Consider the following 23,399-nt stretch of genomic DNA (forward strand, 5'->3'; position numbering starts at 1 on the left):
GTGCAGACACGCCACACGTGCTCAGCGCCACGCCCCCCATGAGCCCGCAGTGCTCTGCCCCTGCAGAACTTCCCCAATACTGAGCCCAAAGGCCCAACACCAAGGGTGTTCCACGTATTGGCTCAGACATAAGAGAGCACGCCTGCTTTCACTCCAAATGGCCAAATGCGGAAAAGATTCGCTGACCCAGGGAGAGGCCTTCAATAAGTCCTTAGTGTTCAGGGAGGCAGAAGCAGCACCTTGTAAAATGACACAAGGCAATTCAAAAGTTGAGATCTGCAGGTAGTAGGAAAAACAAAAATGAACATTCACACGTTTAAAAAAAAAAAAAGTCTGATGTTGGGGCGCCTGGGTGGCAATCGGTTAAGCGTCCGGCTTCAACTCAGGTCATGATCTTACAGTTTGTGGGTTTGAGACCTGCATCGGCCTCTGTGCTGACAGCTCAGAGCCTGGAGCTGCTTCAGATTCTGTGTCTCCCTCTCTCTCTCTGCCCCTCCCCCACTTGCGCTCTGTGTGTCTGTCTCTCAAACATGAATAAACATTAACAAAATAACCCCCAAAAATCTGATGTCTTATATTTATTGTGCTTTTTGGTGTTTTCCAGTTTTCCTAGAAGTAGCATAAGGTGTTGGGTTTTTTTTTTTGTTTCGTTTTATTTTTGTTTATTTTTGTTTTTTCTGTTTCATTTTATTTTTGGTTTTGTTTTGTTTTGTTTTGTAACCAGGATAGAATAGTATAAATAAGTTTTAAAAAATAAGGTGGATATGGGGTGCCTGGGAGGCTCAGTCAGTAAAGCATCTGACTTTGGCTCAGGTCATGACCTTCGTGAGTTCAAGCCCCGCGTTGGACTCCGTGCTGACAACTCAGAACCTGGAGCCTCCTTCAGATTTTGTGTCTCCCTCTCTCTCTGTCCCTCCCCTGCTTGTGCTCTGTCTCTCTCTCTCTCAAAAATGAATAAACATTTTTAAAATTTTTTTTAAATAAGGTGGGTAAATAATAAGCTAAAGTCACCATAAAGTCATAAAGATAACAACTGACTCCCCAGCCCCGCCTGTGCGGGGTTCAGAGTCCATCCTGGGAAGCAGGAGAGGGACAGATGGGGCCAGCAGCCCAGGGCTGGAGACGCAGATCTGTGAAGGGGCAGAGGAGGCTGTGCGGTCCCTGGAGAGACACCTAGCCCAGGAGGACCTGAGCATCCCATGGACCTTTCCAGACCTCGATGCAGACATTGGAGGGAGCTGGTTCTCCTGGGTAAGAGAGCTGAACCCACAGGGGTCACAGGGATGGGGAGAGGAGAGGTGCTCAGGACTCGCACCAGGGCTCTCATGAGCTCGCACACCTGGGCATACCACACCCATAGACACTCTCTCTCTCTCTCTCTCTCACACACACACACACACACACACACACACAGTGTTCATCCCCATGCATACCCAGGAGTGATGACCTTGGACCCCCAGCCACGCTTGCTAGAAATCACCTCCTCTGTGTGCCCAGCCTGTCCTGATCCCTTCCCCCACCTCTCCAGCTGGACCCCTTCCCAAGGCCCCCTCCCCTCCAGGACCCTCAGAGCCCCCCTGACAGGGACAACTATCGTGTCTCACCATCCACCTTGGGTACTGTCTTCAAACACCACTAGTGTCCTCCCTGGAGCCAGCAACCAGAGGTCTCAGGTGTCTCTGTCCCCTCCATGGAGCCAAGGTTTAGGGTACACAGACGGTGGATCTCTGTGTCCTAGTTGATGACAGACCCCCACCCACACGGATGCATTCCACTGAATTTAGATGCTAAGTCAAAGACTTGTGTAGACAGTCTTGGGGGACTTTATCTACCCGGATATCTCTGGAGCTCATCCACTGGGTTCTGCCCCATGATCAGGGATGCTGTGATGTGGTGGTGGCTGACACAGCCCTCTGTAGCCCAGAGTCCAGTGTGAGATGCAGATCTGTCTCCAGATTCTGATGACCCGGAGTGATGGGGACAGGGATGAGAGGGCCCAAGAGGCTGGGGGAGCCCCAAGGGACTGCCTGACCTACACTGACAAGGAAGGGACATCACAGCTGAGAACAGAAGGATGAGTAGAAGTGAGTAGACAGAAAAGGCCGGTGGACATGAGGAAGAGTGAACAAGGATCAGTGTGCCAGAAATGGGGAACAGCAGGTGTGAAAGCCTGAAGTCAGGAAAGAATGCTGTGCATGAAGAGAGCTCTCTGTCTGGGGCACACAGTGTGGATACTGTGTCTTCTCATAAATGAGTGCACAAATGCCCACATGAATGAATGACTGAATAAGGGAGTTCATGGGGGAAATGGGGTGGGGTGCATGTGATCCAGAAGGAAACTTGATGAATCATACAGACCAGCTCTCTTAGAGTGTCTCATAAACCACGCTGAGTTTGAGTTTTATCTGTAGAGTTCTGGGGAGCCATGGAAGGTACCTGAGCATGGAGAGAGCAGGGTCACATCTGGGACTTTACAAAGATCCACATAACTGTCATATGAGGATGGGTTGGAGACTGAGTGTCCAAAGAGGAAGCCAGGCTGGAAGAGGATGAGGAAGAAATGGGCCAGGGCAGGGGCTGAGGGGATGGGAAGGAGATAGGCTGGGGAGTTAGAAACCCTTGGTGAGCTCACCAGTGCCTCTGGTGTTCATTGCCTGGACAGTGTAAATCAATCTCTCCTCTCTCTCTCTCTCTCTCTCATGTATGTGTGTTCTGTTTGTCTTCTTCAGCCAGTCTGCTGGCCTGTGGGATCCGCCAAGCCACCAGCCAAATCTCCATCGACCCAGAATCACTCATAGGAATCAAGAGATTTCGGAGTGTCCTGGTCCTCCAGAATGTCACCCAAGATGCTCAAGAATACAGCTGGCACCGTGGTGCAAATGACACTGTGGAAAATATGATTGTCAGCTACAAAGCTCCCTCCAATACCTGGCAGTCTGGGCCCATGTACAGTAACCGGGAGAACGTGACCAAGACAGGTGACCTGACCATCAGGAGGACTGAATTAAGCGACGCAGGGAACTATACTGTGAGGGTGGACTTCAGCAACAGGACTGAGAGAGCAACTGGCTATCTCTATGTTCAAGGTGAGCTGCCAGGTTGCCCTTTTTTTTTTCAGGGGGCTTTGAGAGTGAGGTTCCTTGGAGACCATAGTGTCCAAGTCTCCTCCAGCCCCAGGTGACACGGAAGCCTTGGCAGACGGTAGTCTAGCTTCTCTTGCAGAGATGGGTCACTCATTCACTCCAAGGGTTTCTGTTTCACTGTCAGGGTATCAGTTATCTACTACTGTGTAACAAACAGCAGCTTCAAACAACCTTAATTTATTGTCATGCTTTCCTGTGGGTCAAAAGTCCAGGCGAGCACTATGCTCTAAGACTCACAAGTTGTTGAGCCAGGGCTGTGTATGGCCTGTGTATGGCACTGTCCACAGGCATTTCACATCACGGCTCTGCTTCTTCAGGGTCAGCTGAATTCTCTCCCTATGGTCTGCTAAGCAGGAGGCTTAAATAACAAAAGGTAACATTCAGAATGACAGCCCATCACTTTTGCTTTATTACATAGAAGAAAGTCACAGGTTTCACCCACATCTGAGGGGAGGGGATTATCACAGGCTGGAGATCATGGGGCCATCTTGGAATTCTGTCTACTACAGATAGTTCCTGGGGGCACCACAGGGGTGGAGGGGAGAGTGTGGATTTGAAGACAGGAAGTCCTGTGTTTACCTCTGACTGTGTAGATGTCGCATGTTCCCGAGCCTTTCTTTGTCTTCCTTCTGGGGTGTCCTCAGTTTCCTCATCTGTAGAAAGAGGATAGTGTCTACCCATTGTCTGTTGTAACACTGAAAGGAAATATTTTTAAAGCAAATGGGACTCAGATAATGGGAGCAATTATTATGCAGAGTCCAAATACCACCTGTCACTCTGAATTCTACTCATGGCTCCTCAGGTGGGGTGCCTGGTTTTAGGGTCAGAGTTCAGAAACAACCATTAGGTCACATGCCCATGCCAAGAACTCACCATTATTGCAGTGGATGCCTCAGGGATGGCTCAGCGCATAGGACAACGGGCTCAGGCTAGTGTCTATACATCAACCACTCACGGCCACACTGTACTTCTCTGTCCCTCTCAATTCCAGGGCTGCTCTCCTGCCAAGACCCCAGTCCCCATCTTACAACTTTTGGCTTCTCACCAAACCTAAAAGCCCCTTTGTAGAGAAGCAGAGCTTGGGGAGGCAGACCCCACCCCTAATGTCTCCTTCCTGCTTCCCCCAGAGTTGGAAAAGAAGCCAGACATCTGGGCTAACACCAGCACTGTGATAGAGTACATGGATTCCGTGGCCACCATTTGCTACACCAATGCCACCATTGTCAAGTGGTATGTGAATTATAAACAGGTGTCCAGCAATGACCAGATGACAATCTCCCCGGACTTCAAGACCCTCATCATCCACAAGGTCGGCCGCTATGACCTAACACTTCAGTGTGAAACAGAAAGCATTCCAGAGTTTCCTCGGAGAAGTGAACCTCTCTCTCTCACCGTGTACTGTGAGTAGTCTGGGGTCACAGAAGTGACGCCAGGGGTGGGCTCAGGGCCTCCCGGGGACATAGCAATGAAACAGGCAGAACTGGAGAGCAGGAGCACATAAGCCAGCCTGTAGCCAGCTAGATCTGGGTTTGAATCTCAGCTCTCTGGACTTAGAGTCACCTTCACTGCACAGAAGGACCTGCTATTTAAGATGGAGGACCCAATCCCTACTCCCCGGATTAGAAATAGTGTGAATTTGTTCAGATCCGGCTTTTGTAAAGAGGAGCTTGATTACAACTAATAGCTTTTTTTAATGTTTTATTTATTTTTGAGAGAGAGAGAGGCAGAGCACAAGTGAGGGAGGGGCAGAGAGCAAGGGAAACACAGAATCTGCAGCAGGCTCCAGGCTCTGAGCTGTCAGCATAGAGCCGCCTCAGGACTCGAACTCATGAACCGTGAGATCATGACCTGAGGTGAAATCAAACGCTCAATGGAATGAGCCACCCAGGCGCCCCACAATTAATAGTTTCTTAAAAATGACATTCAACGGCTGGGGCGCCTGGGTGGCTTAGTCGGTTAAGCGTCCGACTTTCGCTTAGGTCATGATCTCGCGGTTCGTGGGTTCGNGACATTCAATGGGGTGTCTGGGTGACTCAGTTGGTTGAGCATTAGACTTCAGCTCAGGTCATGATCTCACGGTTCATGAGTTCGAGCCCCGCGTCGGACTCTGTGCTGACAGCTCGGACCCTGGAGTCTGCTTCACATTCTGTGTCTCCCTCTCTTGCTCTGTCCCTCCCCAGCTTATGCTCTGTCTCTCAAAAATAAATACATGTTAAAAAAATTTTTAATGGGGCGCCTGGGTGGCTTAGTTGGTTAAGCGTCCGACTTTCGCTTAGGTCATGATCTCGCGGTTNTAAAAAAAATAAAAAAAATTAAAAAAAATTTTTTTAATAACATTCAACTCATTTTTTTTAATTTTTTAATGTTTTGTTTATTTCTGACAGAGAGAGAAAGAGAGAGAAAGAGAGAGACAGTATGAGCAGGGGAGGATCAGAGAGAGAGGAGGAGACAGAATCTGAAGCCGCTCCAGGCTCTGAGCTGTCAGCACAGAGCCCAACGTGGGGCTCGAACCCACGAACCATGAGATCACGACCTGAGCCAAAGTTGGACGTTTAACCGACTGAGCCACCCAGGCGCCCCTAACTTACTAAATTTTCAAATCCCAGATTCCATTGAGCCTTTTATGTCCACTGATCTTTTTACTCTTGTTTTCCAAATTTAGCAAAATTGCCTTCACTTTTCCTTTTACTCACATTGAACTGTCTATGCTCTCTTAAACAGTCTGACCATTCATCCATTCTCTTTTCTGCATGACCCTCTTTGGCCGCCCACCAGGGCAAGTACGCAGCCCAGCCAGATTTCCCCCAAATCTCAAACAGGTCTTGTAAACCAAAGACATCGACTTATGTAGACATACAATGAGCCTTGGGTCTTACAAAGAGCCCGGGACCTTTCACATCAACCAAACTCTTTCACATCTCTCAGCGATGAAAAACCACAAGTCCTGAATGGTTTTCACATCTCAATCCAGAACCACGTGGAGTCTGTCAGATTTCCTAACAAACATGCTGGAGAAAGCGATCACAGAAGAGACAGCTTCTGGCCTCATACATGGCTTACTGGTCAGAGGCTTGCAACCAAGAGCCGGGACCAGGACCCATGGCCTGTAGCTGCTCAGGGAGACTCCTCCTGGGCCATAGGGGAAATTAGCTTTGTCCCTTCATGGGTCAGTAGAGGACTATGAAATCCCTAGTCCTCTCCTTGGGATCTTGTTTCCCTCATCTATAAAATCGATCACAAGGGCTATGGGAATTAAGCCAATGTGTGAACCGGTAAAAGAGCCTGGCTTGCAGCAGGCCTCTACTCTATCCTTATTTTACTGTGATGTGAAGGGCTATCTCGGGGATGGCTAATAGTAGGTACAGATAGCAGAAAACATAATTATAGTGGTCGTTGGCACAGCTGCTTTGCATGTGTTCGTGGTGCAGAGTGGGGGCACCTCCTGGTTGAGAAGGGGGTGGACCGCATGCAGGCTGAGGGAAGGAGACAGGATCCCAAGGGGTCAGAACCACAGTTCTGAGACTTGCCTTGTCTCTGCAGATGGGCCAGACAAAGTGCAGCTGAGTACCAGTCACATCATCCACAATGGCGTCCTGTCTGCTAGGATCGGCTCCCAGGTGCGCATGCAGTGTATCGCCATTTCCAAACCCAGTCCCAAGTACCACTGGATCCACAATGGCTCCCGCCTGAGCTTCTCAGAGGCAGAAATCATCCTCCCAAGTCTGGCCTGGGAGCAGATGGGCAGATACAGATGCATTGTGGAGAACCCCACGACCCAGCTGGCCATGTACAGGGAATTCCAGATCCGGGTGCATACCGCAGGTGAGTCCAGCAGCCTCTCTCTGGGGCTCACACCCCACAAGTCCTCCATGCTTTTGCCTAGGCAGTGCCTGTCATCAGACATCCCATCTCTACCTTACAATGCCCATGACGGTTGGATAAAATCCTCCATCCTCTGAGGCCCAAGTCCAAAGCTACCTCCTCTCTGAAGCCCTCAGGGACCTCGGATCAGAGCAAGGGTGAGGTCCAGCGAGATATGGCCAGCCAACACTTACTGAGCACCCTACTAGGTATGTGACCCTCCAGTCTCTCCTCAGAGGAAGTGACCGTTGTTAACACCACCTCCATTGTACAGATGAGAAAACTGAGCTATGGGAAGTTTGAGTGCTTTATGCAAGGTTCCAGCTCCAATCAGCAGAGGGGGCAGGGCTCAAATTCTGGCAGTCTGACCTTACAGCCTGTGCCCAGTTTTGCTGGGCTGCCTCTAAATGAGGCAGGGGACGGGGGCAGTGGTATGAAACAAGGCTGGGAGGGAGGATGGTGGTTTGGGGGAAGCAGAGATCTGTTGCTGATGTGGGGTCTGGAACGTGGCTTGGGCATAAATCTGTACATGGGAAGAGCACCTCTCTGAGCCTCAGTTTCCCCATCTGTAGTGTCAAGATAATAAGGGTCCATATATGACAGCTCCTGGCAGAATTCTGGCAGAATTAAATCAGAGCATGAGGAGCCATCAGTCTGGCTCGTCCCAGAGAGCGAGCCACAGGCACGGCCCACAGTGGGCTAGAGAGGTTTATTCTGGTCTCTCCACACTATTTACTTAGCACCTGCTATGCACCAGACATGATCGACCAACTGTGCACAATTATGCACCGACTGATTCACACCTTTCTACTCCACTGGACTGTGAGCTTCAGGAGGACTGAGGCTGGGAAAACTCTTTGCTCACCATTTGTCTCCAGTGCTTAACATGGTGCCTGGCAGTTTCAGTGAATACCTGTGCAATGAGTCCGTGACCCTGTGTAACCAGCACCCCCGCCCCTGTCACCGTCTACCACCTTGAGTGGGCTCATTCTTTCCCACTGCACTTCCTGCCGCCTGCGATGATATTAGACATCTCTTTGCTTAACTGTCAACTGTCCACTTCCCAGCTGGAATGTCAGCCCCATGAGGGCAGGAAGTTTTTTGTTGTTGTTTTTGTTGTTCACTGCTGAATCCCTAGCACCTAGAACAGTGCCTTGCACATAACAGGTGCTGACAAATCTCTGAAGAACAGATGTGTGTGTGAGTGAAGGGTTGAGTGATGGTGCTCCTGACCCCCATGTACCCTCTACTCCAGACCACAGTACTGTTGTGAGCAGCAGCTTCACCATCTCAGGAGCCAAAGTGGTGTGGATCATCGTGATAACAGTCCTTGGCGGCGTCTACATCTGCGGAATCCTGATCTACGCCTTGATCAGCCATTTCTCCACTAGGTGCCTGTTGCCCTGGGTCAGGGGTGGGGGGCTGGCTGGGGACTGGGTCTCAGAGCGCTGCCCTAAGAGGGGGAGGCAGAGCCAGAAGGGAGAAGGGACAAGCCAGGAATTGGCTGTCAGGAATCATCTGGGGGCAGACAAATAGGTCAAGGACCAGAGCCAGGGACAAAGAGGGAGAGTGTAGAGATAGTCATGCCTCTGAATAGCAATGGGGTTTCCCCCAGTGACTTCAGCCCAGTGCCTTTGTGTTTACGACGTAGATGTGGAGGTCCGTCTAGAGAGGCAGCTGTGAGAATGAGCGGGGTGAGTGCCAAGCCTCCAGCATGAGCCTGGCACGTGGTAGTCACTACTTAGTGAGTGAAGCTGGGGAAACAGACAGTAAACTACACAGAGGGAGAGACTGGGCAGAGGGAAGATTCTAAACTGGGTTCAAATCCCAGCTCTGCCTCTAGCCGGCCGGGTGGCCATAAATAGATCACACTCCTCCCAGGTCCTCTTAGCCTACCTGGGCCATGTGAAGAGTAATGGTTGCCTGTAGGGTAATGGGGGGGGGGCGGGGGAGGCAGACACTTATCTTGGAGGACAAAGCAATTAGCAGCGTTCTCAGTACAGAGCAGACCAGAATTTGTCACCCTCAGCACTATCAATATTTGGGGCCAGATAATTATTTCAGTTGGGGATGGGGTATAAGGCTGTCCTTCACACTGTACCAGGTTTAGCAGCATCCCTGACCTCCACCGACTTGATATCTGTAGCAATTACCTCCATCACTCCAAGTGTAGACAACGAAAAATGACTCTAGGCATTGGAAAGGTCCCAAGGGGCGCCTGGGGGGCTCGGAAGGCTAAGCGTCCGACTTCCACTCAGGTCATGATCTCGTGGTCCATCGGTTTGAGCCCCGAGTAGGACTCTGTGCTGACAGCTCGGAGAGTGGAGCCTGCTTGGAAATCTGTGTCTCTCACTCTGCCCCTCCCCCACTCGCACTTTGTTTCACTCTCTCTCTCTCAAAACACAAACAAGCAAATCTTGATTGAGAACCACTGAGGATGATGGAGACGATGGTGACGGTGGCGGCAGTGGAGGTGGCAGTGACCATGGTGACAGTGATGGTGGCGGTACAGACTGTGGTGACGATGCTGGAGATTTTAGAAGACACGTTCTTTTTTCAAATCATTTTAGTTTTTCGATATGGAGCCTCTCTGTGATCATTACAGGGTCTCTCTATCAAGAAACTTGCAATACCAATCATCAGTGCGACAACCCATTAGTGCTTTAGCTTGCCATGTGCTAGATGGGTGTAACACTGCCATTGACCTCACAGGGATACCTGTGCTCAGGCTTTTTGATTTAGCCATTCTGGCAGATGTGACAGGGCATCTCAGTGTGATGAATTTCCATTTCCCTGATGTCCAGTGACGTTGACTACCTTTCCTGTACTTACTAGCCATTTGGATCACTTGTGAAATACATGGTTGAGTCTTTTTTCCCATTTTAACAGTTAGGTTATTGTGTTATTAACTGGTAATAATTCTTTATGTATTCTAACTTCAAGCCCCTTTTCAGGGATATATATTTTTTTCTTCTAGTATGGCTTGCCTTTTCATTTTCTTAATCATGTCTTTCTGTGAGTAGAAGTTTTTAATGAAAATTATATATGTGTGTGCGTAATGCTTACTATTATGTTGAATGTCCTATAAGAAATCTATGCATATCCATAAATCCTCTCCTAAATTTTCTTCTAGAGCAATACTGTCCAATAGAAATATAATGCAAGCCAAATATGTAATTTCCAAAATTCTAGTAGCTATAATAAAAAAACTAAAAAGAAACTGGTGAAATTACTTTTAAAAATTTTTAATGTTTTATTTATTTTTGAGAGAGAGACAGCGTGAGCAGGGGAGGGGGAGAGAGAGAGGGAGACACAGAATCTGAAACAGGCTCCAGGCTCTGAGCTGTCAGCACAGAGCCCGATGAGGGGCTCGAACCCACGAACCGTGAGATCATGACCTGAGCCAAGGTTGGAAGCTTAACCGACTGAGCCACCCAGGCGCCCCTACTTTTAATAATCATCTATTCAACCCAGTATATCCAAAGTATTATCATTCCAAAGTAATCAGTATGAAAAATTGTTAACGGGATCCTTTATCTCTCTCTCTCTTTTTTTTTTTTTTTTTTTTGTTTNGTTTACGATTCATCTCAGACTAATTTTCTGCATGTGATGTGAAAAAGGGTCAAGTTTCATTGAATCCAAACCTTGACCACTTGTTCTATCAATTACTTGTTTAAAAGTCCCTCCTCTCCCAATTGAATTGACTTGGTGCTACTCAGCTGACTATATACACACTCTGTTTATAGACTCCATTCTGTTCTATACCACAGTGTCCTGACTACTCTAGCTTTATAGTAAAGTCTGTTTTCTCCAACTGTGTTCTTCCTTCACCAGATTGTTTTGCTATTCTAGGTCCCTTACCATTTTTATATAAATATTTCACCATGACCTTACAGGTAGGCTTCTCATCCCTATTTCACAGAGTAGGAAACAGACACAGCATGGAAGGGATTGGTTAGTTAATGAAGGCGTAACGTATAACTTTGCACTTGAAATTCTCTGTTTCCAAAGCTTGTGTTTTTTCTGTGGGTACTCACAGCTCATCCCCTGGAGGGCTTCTAATTCTACTGGAATCAGCCCCTGACTTTTTCTTTGTCCCTTGGGGGCCAAGATCCCTCAAGCCAGGGCTGGGTCTCAGCACTCTCTCACTGTGAATCCTGATCTCTGAGTACTCAATACCAGGGGCCACCTTTTCTTGAGGGCCCCAAGGCTCCTTCTCATCAAAGTTGAGTGTTGCATAATGGAGCTCTTCTGGTTCCCCTGAGGAGGGCGTGGCTGCATCTGGGGGAAGGTTGCCTGCCCAAGATTCAATCAGGAGACCCTGAGTGAAGGAAAAGAAAAGGGAGTCAGAGCCAAACAGTGGGGGATAGGATAAGGCAGAGAACACCCAGGAGGGAAGTCCATGAGTTCCTTCATCCATTCATCTCACATACGTTTTTGTTGAATCCCCTCGATTCATAACATTTAATACATAACACTTTATTTGATGCATGCATAACACTTTGCCACAACAACTCCATAAGGAAGATATTATTATTGTCCTCATTTTTTCGATATGAAAACTGAGGGTGAACCAAGGAAACAGCGTTCTCCAAGTCCCCAGTGAAACCAGGATCCAGCCCAAGTCCTTTCTAACCCCAAAGCCTGGTGTCTTACTGAGCCCCTCTGTGCATGAGGCCCTGAAATGGGTGCTGCGTATACTGTAGTGGGTACAAGAGGTGTAGACACTGACCTCTTGCAGCTTACTCTTTAATCAAGGGAAGAGGTAAGAAGTGTGTTAAACAAGTAAGTATCTAATGGTGAATTACAATATAATGGACAGGACCTGGGTAAGAAAGAGAGAGAGAATTACAAAGCCTCGATCTGAGCACTGCACCTGTCCTTAGGGAACTCACAGTTTCGTGGAAGGAAAACCAGTCAAAGAAATTATATCCCTGTGATATAGGCAGAAAAACAGCCCTCCACAGATGCCCACTCCCCTAGGACCTATGAATGTGTGACCTTCTATGGCAAAAGGGATTTAAGGATGGAATTTGATTAAGGATATTGAGATGGGAAGTTTGCCCTGGATTATTGGGGTGTGGCCAATGTATTCACAGGGGTCTTTATCTTTACAATTAAAAGGAGACACAGAGGGGCTTGAAGATGTTATTCTCATGTCCGTGAAGACAGAGACCTGGGCCATGAATGAAGGGATACAGACGCTTCTAGAAAAAGCAAGAAAAATGCATTTCTCTCCTGGAGCCTCCAGAGGAACTCAGCCCTGCCTGCCAGCGCCTTGATTTTAGCCCAGTGAACCCCACTCTGGACTTGTGACCTCTGGAAGTGTAAGATGATAAATGTATGCTGTTGTAAGGCACTAAATGTGTAGCGGTTCCTGACGGCAGCGCGACATTCTCTGCTGCCCCCACCCCGCCCTTGAGGAGAGAACACTTCAATGAAACGGTTCATGTTTTTGTTCCTCCCGTTCTCTCTTGATTGTTCAGAGTAAGAGTTACACACACACACACACACACACACAACCACTTCCTGACACTGTTGTTATCAAGATCTCTGCTCAGTGAAACCCACATGGGCCCCTTTCAGTCCCTGCCCCCTGGACTTCGCAACAACAGAAAGGTCACCCAGCTGCCTGCCTTCCCTAAACAAAAGCCCTTCTTTTCTGGGCTGCAGGGTTTCCATCAACTGCCCTTGCCGCCTCTTTGCTGGTTGCTCTGCATTTCCCCAACCCCTAAGTATCAGAGGGGCCCCGGACTCTTTCCTTCTTCAACTTCACCTTGTGACCTCATCCACTATACCCGCTTCATGTCATCCACAGGCTAATGGCTCCCAAAGCCTCACCTCCAGCCCACTCTCCCTCCTCAACTGTAGACTCCGATCCGGTGGTGAACTTGAAACCCCCGTTCCCTTGTCCAAAACACACACATATTCAAAGGAACTCCTCCTTTGTTCCTCCCAAAACTCTTCCTCCTACAATCTTCTCAAGCACAATGATCAACGCCTCGGTTCTGCTGGTGGCTCTCAGCAAAAATCCAGGAGTCATCCCAGACGCCTCTCTGTCACTCATACCCCACCCGCAGTCCGTGAGCAGTTTCCATTCAGACTTCACCCACAAGGCGATCAAGCCCCACCCTCATGACGTCTTGGTTCCAGCCACCAGCCTTTCCAGCCTGGAATGTTCCTCTACCTCCTTTCTAACTTCCCTGCCACACACAGTCCCTTCTGCACTTAGTGGCCAGAGGAATCTGAGAGAATGAAAGCTGGATTGTGTCCTCCTTCTGCTCAGACATCTCCAGATGCCCACAGTGGACTATGAGTGCAGACATGAGTTACACACACCCTGACGTCTCCAAATCCATTTCCCACTTGTTGCCACTTGCTTCCCTCTGTCTAATTACACAGACTTCCTGCTGGTCCTCCATTCACTGGCCCGCCTCTTATTTGTGAGCATTTGCACCTGCTATTTCTTCTGCCCAGCATGCTTTGTGATCACAATAGACTGCAAACTCTTGAGCCTCTTTCATATCTTTGCTTAATTATCACTAACACACAACACAAGCCAAACCTACGGAATGGGAGAGAATATTTGCAAATCATATACCTGAAAAGATGTTAATATCCGGAATATATAAAGAACTCCTACAACTCAACAACAAAAACCCCTCAAATAACTCGGTTTTTTCAATGGGTAAGAAAAAAACAAACCACCTTGAATTGGACATTTCTCCAAAGAAGATATACAATGGCTAACAAGCCTATGCAAAGACACTCACCATTGCTAATCATTAGACAGATGCAAATCAAAAATACAATGAGCTATCGTTGACACCCATGAGGAGTGAGATGATGCTCACTATAAAAAGCAAAAACAAAAAGAAAAAGAAAAAATAGCAAGTGTTGGCAAGGATGTGGAAAAAACGAACCCTTGTGCACTGTTGGTGGGAAAGTAAAATGGTGCAGCCACCGTGGAAGACACTCTGGTGGTTTCTCAGAAAATTAAAATGGAAACTGCCATGATGCAGCAATTCCACTTCTGAGAGCTTATCCCCTCAAATGGAAAGCAGATCTCAAAAAGATATCTGCATGCCCATGTCCATCGCAGCATTATTCACAGTAGCTGGGGTTGGAAGGAAACTTAATATCCATCTGCAGAAGAATGGATAAAGAAAACGTGCTATATGCCTACAACAGGGTATGATGCAGTCTTTGGAAAGTACATCCTGTCAGAGGCTACAACATGGATAAAACTTGAGGACGTTATGCTAAGTGAAATAAGCCAGTCACAAAAAGACAAAAACTGCATGATTCCACTTCTGTGATGTATCTACTAAAGCCATCAAACCTACAGAAGCAGAAAGTAGAACGGTGGCTGCCAGCGGAGGGAGTGTCAGGGGAAGTGGGGAGTCGTTGTCCGATGCACACACACACACAGTTTGTTTTGCAAGACGAAAATGTTCTAGAAATCTGTTGCACAATCGTTTACTTAAACATGGCTAAAATGGTAACTTTGCCACAAAAAATAAAGAACAGATAAAACACAAGCTGTCTCCCCAGCACCCCTGTCTCTGTGCCCTTCATTTCCCCCCAAGTACACATCTGCCTTTCACGTTGTAGTTACTTATTTGTTGTTTGTTTGTTTGATTGGTTTGGTTGTACCCTTCTGTCTAGACTAAAACCTCATGGAGCCCAAGATGAAAAAAATTTTATTCATAGATGAATCTCTGGCTCTTGCAATGCCTGTCACTTGGCAGGGGCTCAATAGCATTTCCCAAATGAATTAGTGAATAAAAGATGCATGGTACTCTGCTCAAAACCCTCCAAAGACTTCCAGTCACATCTGAATATAAATGAATGAAAAATGTGACATTTACTTGGGAGCATGAAGGCTGAACAGTAATGAAGAAGTGGAAATGGGAAGGAAGAGCATTAGAGGAGAGAGAAACAGCCCATGCAAAGACCCAGAGGCACAAATAACCTTGTCCAGAGGAGTCCAGTGTGGATGGAGTAGAAAGTAAGAGTGACTTTCTGAGCCAACTAGAGCCTGAGGCAGAAGAAAACATGTGTGCTCATACATATATATATGTTTTGTGTTTTTAAAGGCCATTCACCCCACAACATTAAAATAATTAAAATATTATTGCAAACTTGAAGAATGTATGTAATAAAACATGACTTTAAGTTTAAAAATTTTATTTATACCCGAACCTGAATTTATGATAATTTGCTTTCCTAGCTTTACTGGAAGCAAACACAGATAGGACATTTTCAAAATCAACTTCTCTGCGCCTTTCATTTTCAATTGAGAATACTGCCATGTTTGACAATTTTTCTGGACTCGGTTATGATCTTAAATAATTTTTTAATTTTTTTGAAGAGAGAGTGCATGATCAAGGGAGAAAGACAGATGGAGAGAGAGAGAATCCCAAGCAGGCTCCATACCATCAGCTCAGAACCCAACACGGGGCTCAAATTCACAAACCTTGAGATCATGACCTGTGCCAGAATCAAGAGGTAGATGCTCAACCGACTGAGTCACTCAGGCACCCCTTAAATAATTTTTAACTAACTTTAGTCTAGTGATCCTGCCATTATTTAGATTTTTTTATGCTTTACTCATTATGGATTTTTTGCCTTAATTTTGTTTTTTTTTTTAATTAGTACATGAAAACATTATTTATCTGGATTACTGAGATTTTGGAACCCCTCCTTAATTAAGTTTTGCATCTGGGGAAAAGGCCTCCCTCACTTCACCCTAATGCTAGTCCTTCTGGAGAGGTAGGTGCTTGAGAGGCCCAACTATGCAGGGCTGAAGGAGTTTGGACTCCTGAAGAGTTTGGACTTTACTCTCTAGGTCAGGGGTCTGCAAACTATGGCCCACGACTAAAATACGGTCCACTGCCTGTGTTTGTAAATAAAGTTTTATTAGAATGCAGTTGTGCTCATTCATTTGCATATGGCTGTTTTCACTCTACAACAGCAGAGGTGAGTGGTTACAATAGACTGTAAAGTGTGCAAAGCCAAACAATATCTCTCTGGCCCTTAACAGAAAAAGTTGCCATCCTGTGCGTTAGACAATGTGGGCAAACAGGTGTTCAAATGCAGAGGAACTGGATAACGGTGGCTTTTAGATGACTGCTTGGTGTAGGACAAGGAAGGTGAGAGCCAAGGAGATGAGGAGGTCCAGGAAAAAGATTCTGAAGCCTTGGCAATGATGGGGGTCAAGATAGAGAGAGGGGGGCCGATGCTGGCTGTGCTTCAGAGGAAAAATGGTCATGATGTGGTGAATTTGGGGCTGTAGGAGAAGGGGAGGAGAGAGAGAAGGTGACTCCTCCATGCCTGGCCAGAAAGAAAGAGGAGGGAGTGGTTGTGCTGTCCCAAAGAGGGGGAATCCTCAAGGAGGAGGAGGAGGAGATAAGGAGAGCAACCTTGGCCATGCTACGTGGAGCAATCCTGAAGGCCATCCTGGGATAGGTATCCAGCCAGGATGCTCAATGGCGAGATGCTCAGGTCACTCACCTGAGACCCAGACCTTGTGACAGCGTTTGCGCTCTCCATGCCCGTATTCCCTGTGCCCACTGCCGGCTTTGTCGCTTTCTTCCTGTGGGACCTCACTCTGGAAGAAGAGACCAGAAAGCCTTTCAGTCTGGCCAGCTCAGGCTGCTGTGGGCAGACTGACCCCCTCCTCTGTTCTCTCCTAAGGGGCTGGAAGGGTGATGGAAGCAGGGGAGTGGTGGTCCCGTTCTGGAGACCCCAGTGTTGAGAATGCAGACTTCTCCATCCTGGGCAGTGGGGCCAGAGTTCTGTGACAGACTCACCCAGGTGCCATCGGCCTCCTTCCTGCCCTTGCTTCAGATTCTTCACCCAACAGGTCCCTCCATCCTGCGCTCGCCTGCCCTTCCCACCCCAGGACTATGTCTCCCTCCCCAGGGTCAATGCTCACAGGAGGATGACAATGCAGAGAACCAGGAAGATCAGAGCCTTCACACTTGCACCCCCGACTGCCCCCAGCATCCCTTCCAATAAAGGCCATGTTCCTGCAGACAGATGGAATTATTGGTGAAGCCTCCCCAAGGACTCGGTATCTTCTCCCACCCCCTGTGGGATGCCAGGTTGTTCCAGCCCCTCTGCCAGACTCAAAACACAGGGACCTGGGGCTGGGGGAGGGGTTAGGGCCAGGTGAGTGAGGCACCCAGGGGCTGGATTGCAGCCTGTCTTTATTTAAAATGCAGTTACTTTGCTCATGGTGATATTTATTTTATGTTCGTTTATATTTTGAAAATGCACTGCGTTGCAATATTACTTCTCATTACTGAGAGTTTTTTGCGTTTGCTTAAATTAAAAAAATTTTTAATGTTTATTTTTGAGAGAGAGAGAGAGAGTGGGGGAGGGGCAGAGAGAGGAAGACACAGAATTCAAAGCAGGCTCCAGGCTCCGAGCTGTCAGCACAGAGCTTGATGGAGGGCTCGAACCCACGAGCCACGAGATCATGACATGAGCTGAGGACAGATGATTAGCTGACTGAGCCACCCAGGCGTCCCGGCTTCTCAAATTTCCTACATGTGGTGCCCTTCTCCCTGCCCCACAAATCAAGGACCCTGGGTCCTCAGACACACCTGTGCAGGCCCCAGCCCCTCTCCTCCAAGACCCACCCCCTTCCCCTGGCTTCCCCTCCCAGCCTTTACCCCACCCTGCAGCTGGGGTCTGGCTGGAAGAGGACAGTGATACTGGAGGTGGCAGGGGAAATCCAGGCCTCCCGGGGTAGCACAGACCAGAGCTGAGCTCCCCTAAAGGGCCAGGGGGTGCTGCTGGGGAGACTGGGAGCAGGTGCTGTGATTCTCCTCCAGCCACGCCCCACAGATGCACTCACTCTGCAGCGAGAGGCTCAGGAAGACGTGCTGGGAGCCCAGCCCGTTCTGAGCTCGGCAGGTGTATTCCCCTTCATCTGTCTCCCATAGCCGAGGCAGCTCCAGCACCCCCGGGCTCAGGGTGTACAGGGTCAGGTGCCCCTGGGCCCACGTCAGCCTGGCAGGTGGGTTGCTGCTGACGACACAGACCAGGCGCAGGGACTGGCCCTCCAGGACAGAAAGAGAAGAGCCATTCTCCAGAGCTGCGGGTGCTGGGGAAAAAGAGACCAAGGGTCAGAGAGACCACCAGACAGAGAGAAAGCAGAAGGACATGAAAAGAGACCGGGTGAGGGGACAGGGAAACAGAGGTAAAGTGAAGTGCAGGAAAAGGCACACTTTCTCCCCTTGGTGGTGGGAATGCGCACTTGTCCACCCTCCATGCAGGACAACTTGGCCGCATGTCTCAACTTGGAAAGAACGTAAAAGCTACATTTTGCTTTTAGGAACTTATCCCACAGACATACGTACACATAGTTGTGAAAGGTGACACAAGATTACTTACTCATCATAGCACTTTGGTTAATAAAACAAGAACCGTGATCTTCCATTAGTGGAAGATGCACACAGTGGCAGAATCCATCCATGCGAAGGGATCCACACAGTCACAGAGAAGAGCCAGGACGGGCTGTACTACTGATCGCAAAGGACCCCTTAGATCCTTTAGGCCAACACACCGAGGCTCAGAGCAGCCTCTGGACACCAGTCATTTCCCAGGAGGGAACTGAGCCTCTGAGGGCATATTTGCTGTGCATTACGAGTACCTGTCCATGGGAATATACTACCTGTTCAAAAGTACTCAAACAAACAGTCGTCAAGGGAAATAAAAGCTGCGGGAGTCGGGAGGTGCGTGACAAGGGGCAGGTGTGCTGGGAGCGCCTAGTCCTGTTCTGCTCTCCTGATAACGGGGAGAGCAGCAGTGGGGGAGGGGCCGATAGCGACGGCTGCTCACAGGGCATGGGGGCGGGGGAGGGGAGGACCACTGGGCTCCCCCACCAGAGGGACCTGGCCCTGCCCTTGCTCCCTGCACCCCAAGAGGAGGCTCTCTCCTACCTGTGGCATTTTCTCGGAAGACAGTGACTGTCAAGTTCCGCGGAGAGTCTGGGACAGAAAGACATGGCAGATTCGTGTCAATGGAGAGGGCTGGCCATTGGCCCTCAGTCCCCAAAGGAGGGTCATAAATGGGAAGAGGACGGAGATGGGCATCCTTCTGAACCCTCCCAGCCCAGATTCCAGGATGCAACACCCAATGTCAGGCCCACCCCCAGCCCACTGCCCTCAGGACCCCATCAGGGACCCGGGTGGCCCTGGCCCGGCTCTCACAGGACACATTGAGGTGGATGGTCCTCATCGTGGTCACTCTGGTCCCAGGCAAGGTCACCTGACAGGTGAGGTTGGTACCGTGGTCCTGGGGCCGTGGAGTAAGGGTGACCACGGAAGAGAGAGGGTAGGTCTTGGGGCCCAGGGAAGTGAGGGCGTCTGACATCCAGGAGAAGATGGGGGGCCTGCTCCATTCACACGCCCAGGCCACAGAGCAGGTCAGGTTACTGGGGCGTCCAGACTCCAGAGTCCCCGAGATGAGGATGTCAGGCATGTGAGTCAGGGCTGGTGAGGAGATGGGGAGACAGGGCATCAGGAGGAGGGTCTGAAGTGCAGCCTCAAGCTTTGGTCCAGCTCCTGCCTCTAAGCCCCAACATGTGTTGCCCACAATCCCTTCCAGGTTGTCCTGGGACCCCCAACCTTCCCCTGTGGCCTCTCCCGCAGTCTGCTCCTTACCTGTCACACGCAGGGAGAGCTGGTTCTGTGTGTAAGTGTATCTCAGAGAAGGCCCTCTCTCCACCCTAAAGATGTATGTCCCTGAGTCACTTCTCCGTAAGTCTCTGATGTCCAGGGAACAGTCATAGGCCTGGGGGTTTCCAAGGAGGTAGAATCGGCCCTGGGTCTCCTGCCGCACTTTACGACTGGGGTTGTTTGTGGCCACTGGCTGAGCATAGGCCCCTTCCCGGAACCAGTAGCCAAGAGCTGGGCTAGAGTCATACCGGTCTTCCTGGGGATAGGAGCATCTGCAAGGCACTCGCACACACAGGCCCTCCTGCACTTCTGCGTCCTGCACTTGCAGCCAGTAACCCCCTTGCGGCCCCTTCCCGGGCCTGCTCTGGCCCTCGACCCCCTCCCTCCTCCAGAGCAGGGCCAACAGCAGCAGAAGCATGTCTGGACTTGGCGGGGCCAGGTCCCCAGGGAGGCTGTTTCTCGAGTTTATCTCAGAAACTAAGAGCTGCAAGATTCTGAGGAGGCCCTGACAGGAAGGTGACGGTAATGTCAGAACTGTGACGCTCCTCAGAGAAGGAACTTCACACCCAGACACTGTCAGGTCAGGGCCAGGACAGCCCTTGGGGATCAGCCACCCACCACCACATGTCCACTCCTGGGGACCCTGGGCCGAGAGGCAGAGGTGAAAGTCTCGCCCAATTCGCACCCCCTGCAGGGCTCCGACCCCCCCCCCCATTTCCTGCCTTCCTACCAATGCCTCTCCCTTCTGGGGTCGTTTTTGGCCAAGTGAAAACAATGGGTTCCTTTGGGCCAGACCCCCTGAATCACAGGCTGTAAATGTCTGTGGAAGTCATGTGGGGATACAGCCCCGGGAGACGGGGAAGGCCAGGGGTGGGGGTGTGAGGAGGCCACCTCTCCTCCCTCCCTTGGAATCCACATGGCGGGACTCCCCTCCCTGCTCACGGGGTCACACACTTGCCCCGGGCGCTGGCCCTGGAGTCGCTGTCCAGCAAGGAGACAGTAGGTGTCGGCGCCCAGGGCTCCCTGTGACAGGGGACACATGGGCAGGGGTTATGTCCCAGGAAGACTGGGCCCAGGGGACACTGGAGCAGGGGAGGCGAAGATCCCAAGGACATGGAGGGGAGACTGATGCAAAGGACACCTGGGAAATGGAAGCTGTGACTGTGCATGGGGTTGCTATGGGGGGAAAGGGCAGAAGAAAAGGAGCCAATTTCGAAAGGGGTAGAAACTTCCCCTTTCGTTGCGGCTGTCTGGGCGCCAGGACGATTTCTCCACCGCTGGACTCTCATGCTTTTTTCCACGGCTCCAGCGCGTGGCCGAGGCTGCCAACCTCTGGGGCTTTGCCCATGCGGTTCTGGTCCCAGGAGTCAGGTGTGCAGCAGACACGGAGCGAGGAATGCCAGCTGGGCGTCATCCCCCCTCGGGGTGGGTTGACTTCGTGAGAGAGGAGACGTGCACCTGAATTCACAGAAGGTCGTGCTTAACTGTGTGGTTGGGGGGGGGGGGCTCTGGGAACCCTGGGAGGTGGTGCCTCCTTCAGCCTATGTTGGTTCTCCTCACACATTTTGGAGGGGGAACTTGAGACACACACATGAAGAAGAGGCTCCATGAGAACAACTCAGGGATGCATCACAAAATAGAAATAGAACATTGCAGGCGTCCTGTACCATCGCTTCGCTCCCCATCCCTATTGCACACCCCGCTCTCCCCAAAGGAGCCCCTAGACTCACTTTAATGCTAACCATTCCCTTGCTTTGTTCTTCCGAGTTTTAGTACCCGAGCGTGCTGCCTGCAATACTACGGCTCTGCCCATGTTCAGCTTAAGACTGTGTGTGCGCAGGAAACATTAGTCTGTTTTCTTCCACGCAGCTTCACCAGTCTGCCCATCCCTCATTACCCCTGCCCGGAATCCATGCCCATAACCGGGGGTACAGTCAGCACTGGGGTCACTGAGAAGGGAAGGGCAGGATTTCAGCGTGCAGAGGCGCTCCCACACCATCACCAATTCCTGCATTTGCTGCCGGTGCCACCCTGCAACCCCATCCCGTGCTGGACAACACCCTCTCTCCCACTGCAGCGTCCGTTGCAGCATCTCTGAAGTCAGAAGGGTTGGACCACACCTGGTCTGTGTCCCGTGGTCCCCAGTTTGCAAAGAGAAGCAGAAGAATGAGGAGAGATAATCTAGCTGTGTGCAAAGGAGGAACTTATAACCCATAGGCCATCAGAGCTCGGCCTTCTAGACCCACTTCTCTGATTTTCAGAAGACACTGAGGGCCAGAGGGGGCAAACGAATTGCCCAAATCATCTACGGGTGCCCTGTCTCATGCACCACTGTCTACACAGGGAGCCACTTCATCAGTCTTTGTCAGACCAGAATTCATTGAGCTGGGAGTTGGGTAGCTTACGTTAATCTGACAGGGAAGAATTATCAACTCTTCCCATGAGGTGGTGAGGAAATTTCATTCATTCATTCATTCATTCACTCATTCATTCAACAACTACTTACATTATACCTTCAGGCTTCCGGTAAAGGGGTGAATATGAAAGATGTAGCTCATGTTTGAGGGGAGCAGCATCTGGTTGGGAGACAGATTCCTGACAATTCCAGTGTCACATGGTAGGAGGCTGGGATGGGGGAGGCGCAGGCTAGCGATGGGGGAGGCGATGGGGGGACAGCTGGGGCTCTCGCCCTTCTGAACTGCAAGGTGAGTTCTCAGAGACAAGTTGACATGGTAGGGACTCTCAGGCAATCTCAAGGGATGTGAATTCCACAGGTGATCTTGGCAGCCTGAGAATTCCTGAACTCTCAGGTTTTGTGTGTCCTCCATCCCACTCAGTCTCCCAGCATGCTGGAAATCCTCCTCCAGCTACCAAGTTTTGTGCTCTGTGACCAACATCACCGCTGCCCCAACGGGAGGCGGGGGGCACCACCAACGGGGGGAGGGAGGGGCGGCGGCGCTACCTCTGAGCAGGACTTACCTGGCTGGGGATGAGGGATGGTCCCTTGGGAAGGGTGATGGTGCTGTCTGTGGTGCTGATTCATAGGGAAGCGCTGGCTTTGGGTACGTCCATGCTCTGTGGAGGGGCCCGATCACACAGAACAGGGATCCTAGGTCTGGAGTGGGTACAGGCAGCATGTCAGATATGCTGGAGAGGGCGTGGGTCCACCTGGGAGGAGAAACTCAGGGGGAGGGAAGGTCTCAGTCTCTCCTCCTTATCCTTCTATCCACCCTCAGAAATGTCCTATCGACAATGCCAGGCTGTTGTCACTAGTTCAAGAGGAGAAAAAATGAAGGTTCTGTGTTGCCCTTTTACATTTCTCATTCCATTTCATTTTCTGAACATGTCTGACAGAGGGATAATGTCTTCATCAGATAGAGGAGGCAGCCACCACTCAAGACACATGGGAAGCTGTAGGAACTAGCTTCCAGAGACAATCCTAAACAACCCTGCCCCTTTTACACGAACATGGGGCTCCTCTCATTACGAGATAAAGTTGCTATTATTACCTCCTCTTCTTGAATCAAGGTTGGGTCCATGACTGCTTTGATTTAGAATGTGGAGGACAAGATGTTCCAAGACTCATACAGCTTAGACATTAAGAAGGACTGCTAGCTTCCACTCCTCCTTGCACATTCCTGGGTGTCTATAAACAATCTGGGGAACTCTGATGGAGAGAGAGGCTACACAGAGGAATCCTGAG

The 23,399-nt window shown here is 50.0% G+C and overlaps 2 protein-coding genes across 2 annotated transcripts; one reads left to right on the forward strand and one right to left on the reverse strand.

Annotated features, from left to right (window-relative positions):
• Positions 1–1,199: 1,199 nt before the first annotated feature.
• CEACAM18 (CEA cell adhesion molecule 18) lies at positions 1,200–12,326 on the forward strand. The gene is made up of 6 exons (XM_077747057.1): positions 1,200–1,251; positions 2,730–3,086; positions 4,271–4,543; positions 6,684–6,965; positions 8,260–8,395; positions 12,129–12,326. The coding sequence occupies exons 1-6, from the start codon at positions 1,200–1,202 to the stop codon at positions 12,145–12,147; spliced, it is 1,119 nt and encodes a 372-aa protein (XP_077603183.1). The 3' UTR covers positions 12,148–12,326.
• Positions 10,708–20,114, reverse strand: LOC144217468 (sialic acid-binding Ig-like lectin 13). The gene is made up of 7 exons (XM_077747056.1): positions 19,682–20,114; positions 19,229–19,510; positions 18,959–19,006; positions 17,872–18,120; positions 16,945–17,038; positions 16,521–16,617; positions 10,708–11,325 (listed from the first exon to the last, which is right to left on the reverse strand). The coding sequence occupies exons 1-7, from the start codon at positions 20,112–20,114 to the stop codon at positions 11,038–11,040; spliced, it is 1,491 nt and encodes a 496-aa protein (XP_077603182.1). The 3' UTR covers positions 10,708–11,037.
• Positions 20,115–23,399: the final 3,285 nt, after the last annotated feature.

The sequence above is a fragment of the Crocuta crocuta genome, unplaced genomic scaffold (assembly GCF_008692635.1).
Source record: "Crocuta crocuta isolate KB4526 unplaced genomic scaffold, BGI_CrCroc_1.0 scaffold334, whole genome shotgun sequence".
NCBI classification, from domain to species: domain Eukaryota; kingdom Metazoa; phylum Chordata; class Mammalia; order Carnivora; family Hyaenidae; genus Crocuta; species Crocuta crocuta.

Excerpts from the sequence above, each read along its gene's own strand:
- LOC144217468 (XM_077747056.1), bottom strand. The coding sequence starts at position 20,114 with ATGCTTCTGCTGCTGTTGGCCCTGCTCTGGAGGAGGGAGGGGGTCGAG. Across the intron at positions 19,511-19,681 it reads GCTCTCCCTGCGTGTGACAG|CCCTGACTCACATGCCTGAC; the intron begins GTAAGGAGCAGA and ends TCTCCTCACCAG. Across the intron at positions 16,618-16,944 it reads CTCTGCATTGTCATCCTCCT|AGTGAGGTCCCACAGGAAGA; the intron begins GTGAGCATTGAC and ends CTCTTCTTCCAG.
- CEACAM18 (XM_077747057.1), top strand. The coding sequence starts at position 1,200 with ATGGACCTTTCCAGACCTCGATGCAGACATTGGAGGGAGCTGGTTCTC. Across the intron at positions 4,544-6,683 it reads TCTCTCTCTCACCGTGTACT|ATGGGCCAGACAAAGTGCAG; the intron begins GTGAGTAGTCTG and ends TTGTCTCTGCAG. Across the intron at positions 6,966-8,259 it reads GATCCGGGTGCATACCGCAG|ACCACAGTACTGTTGTGAGC; the intron begins GTGAGTCCAGCA and ends CCTCTACTCCAG.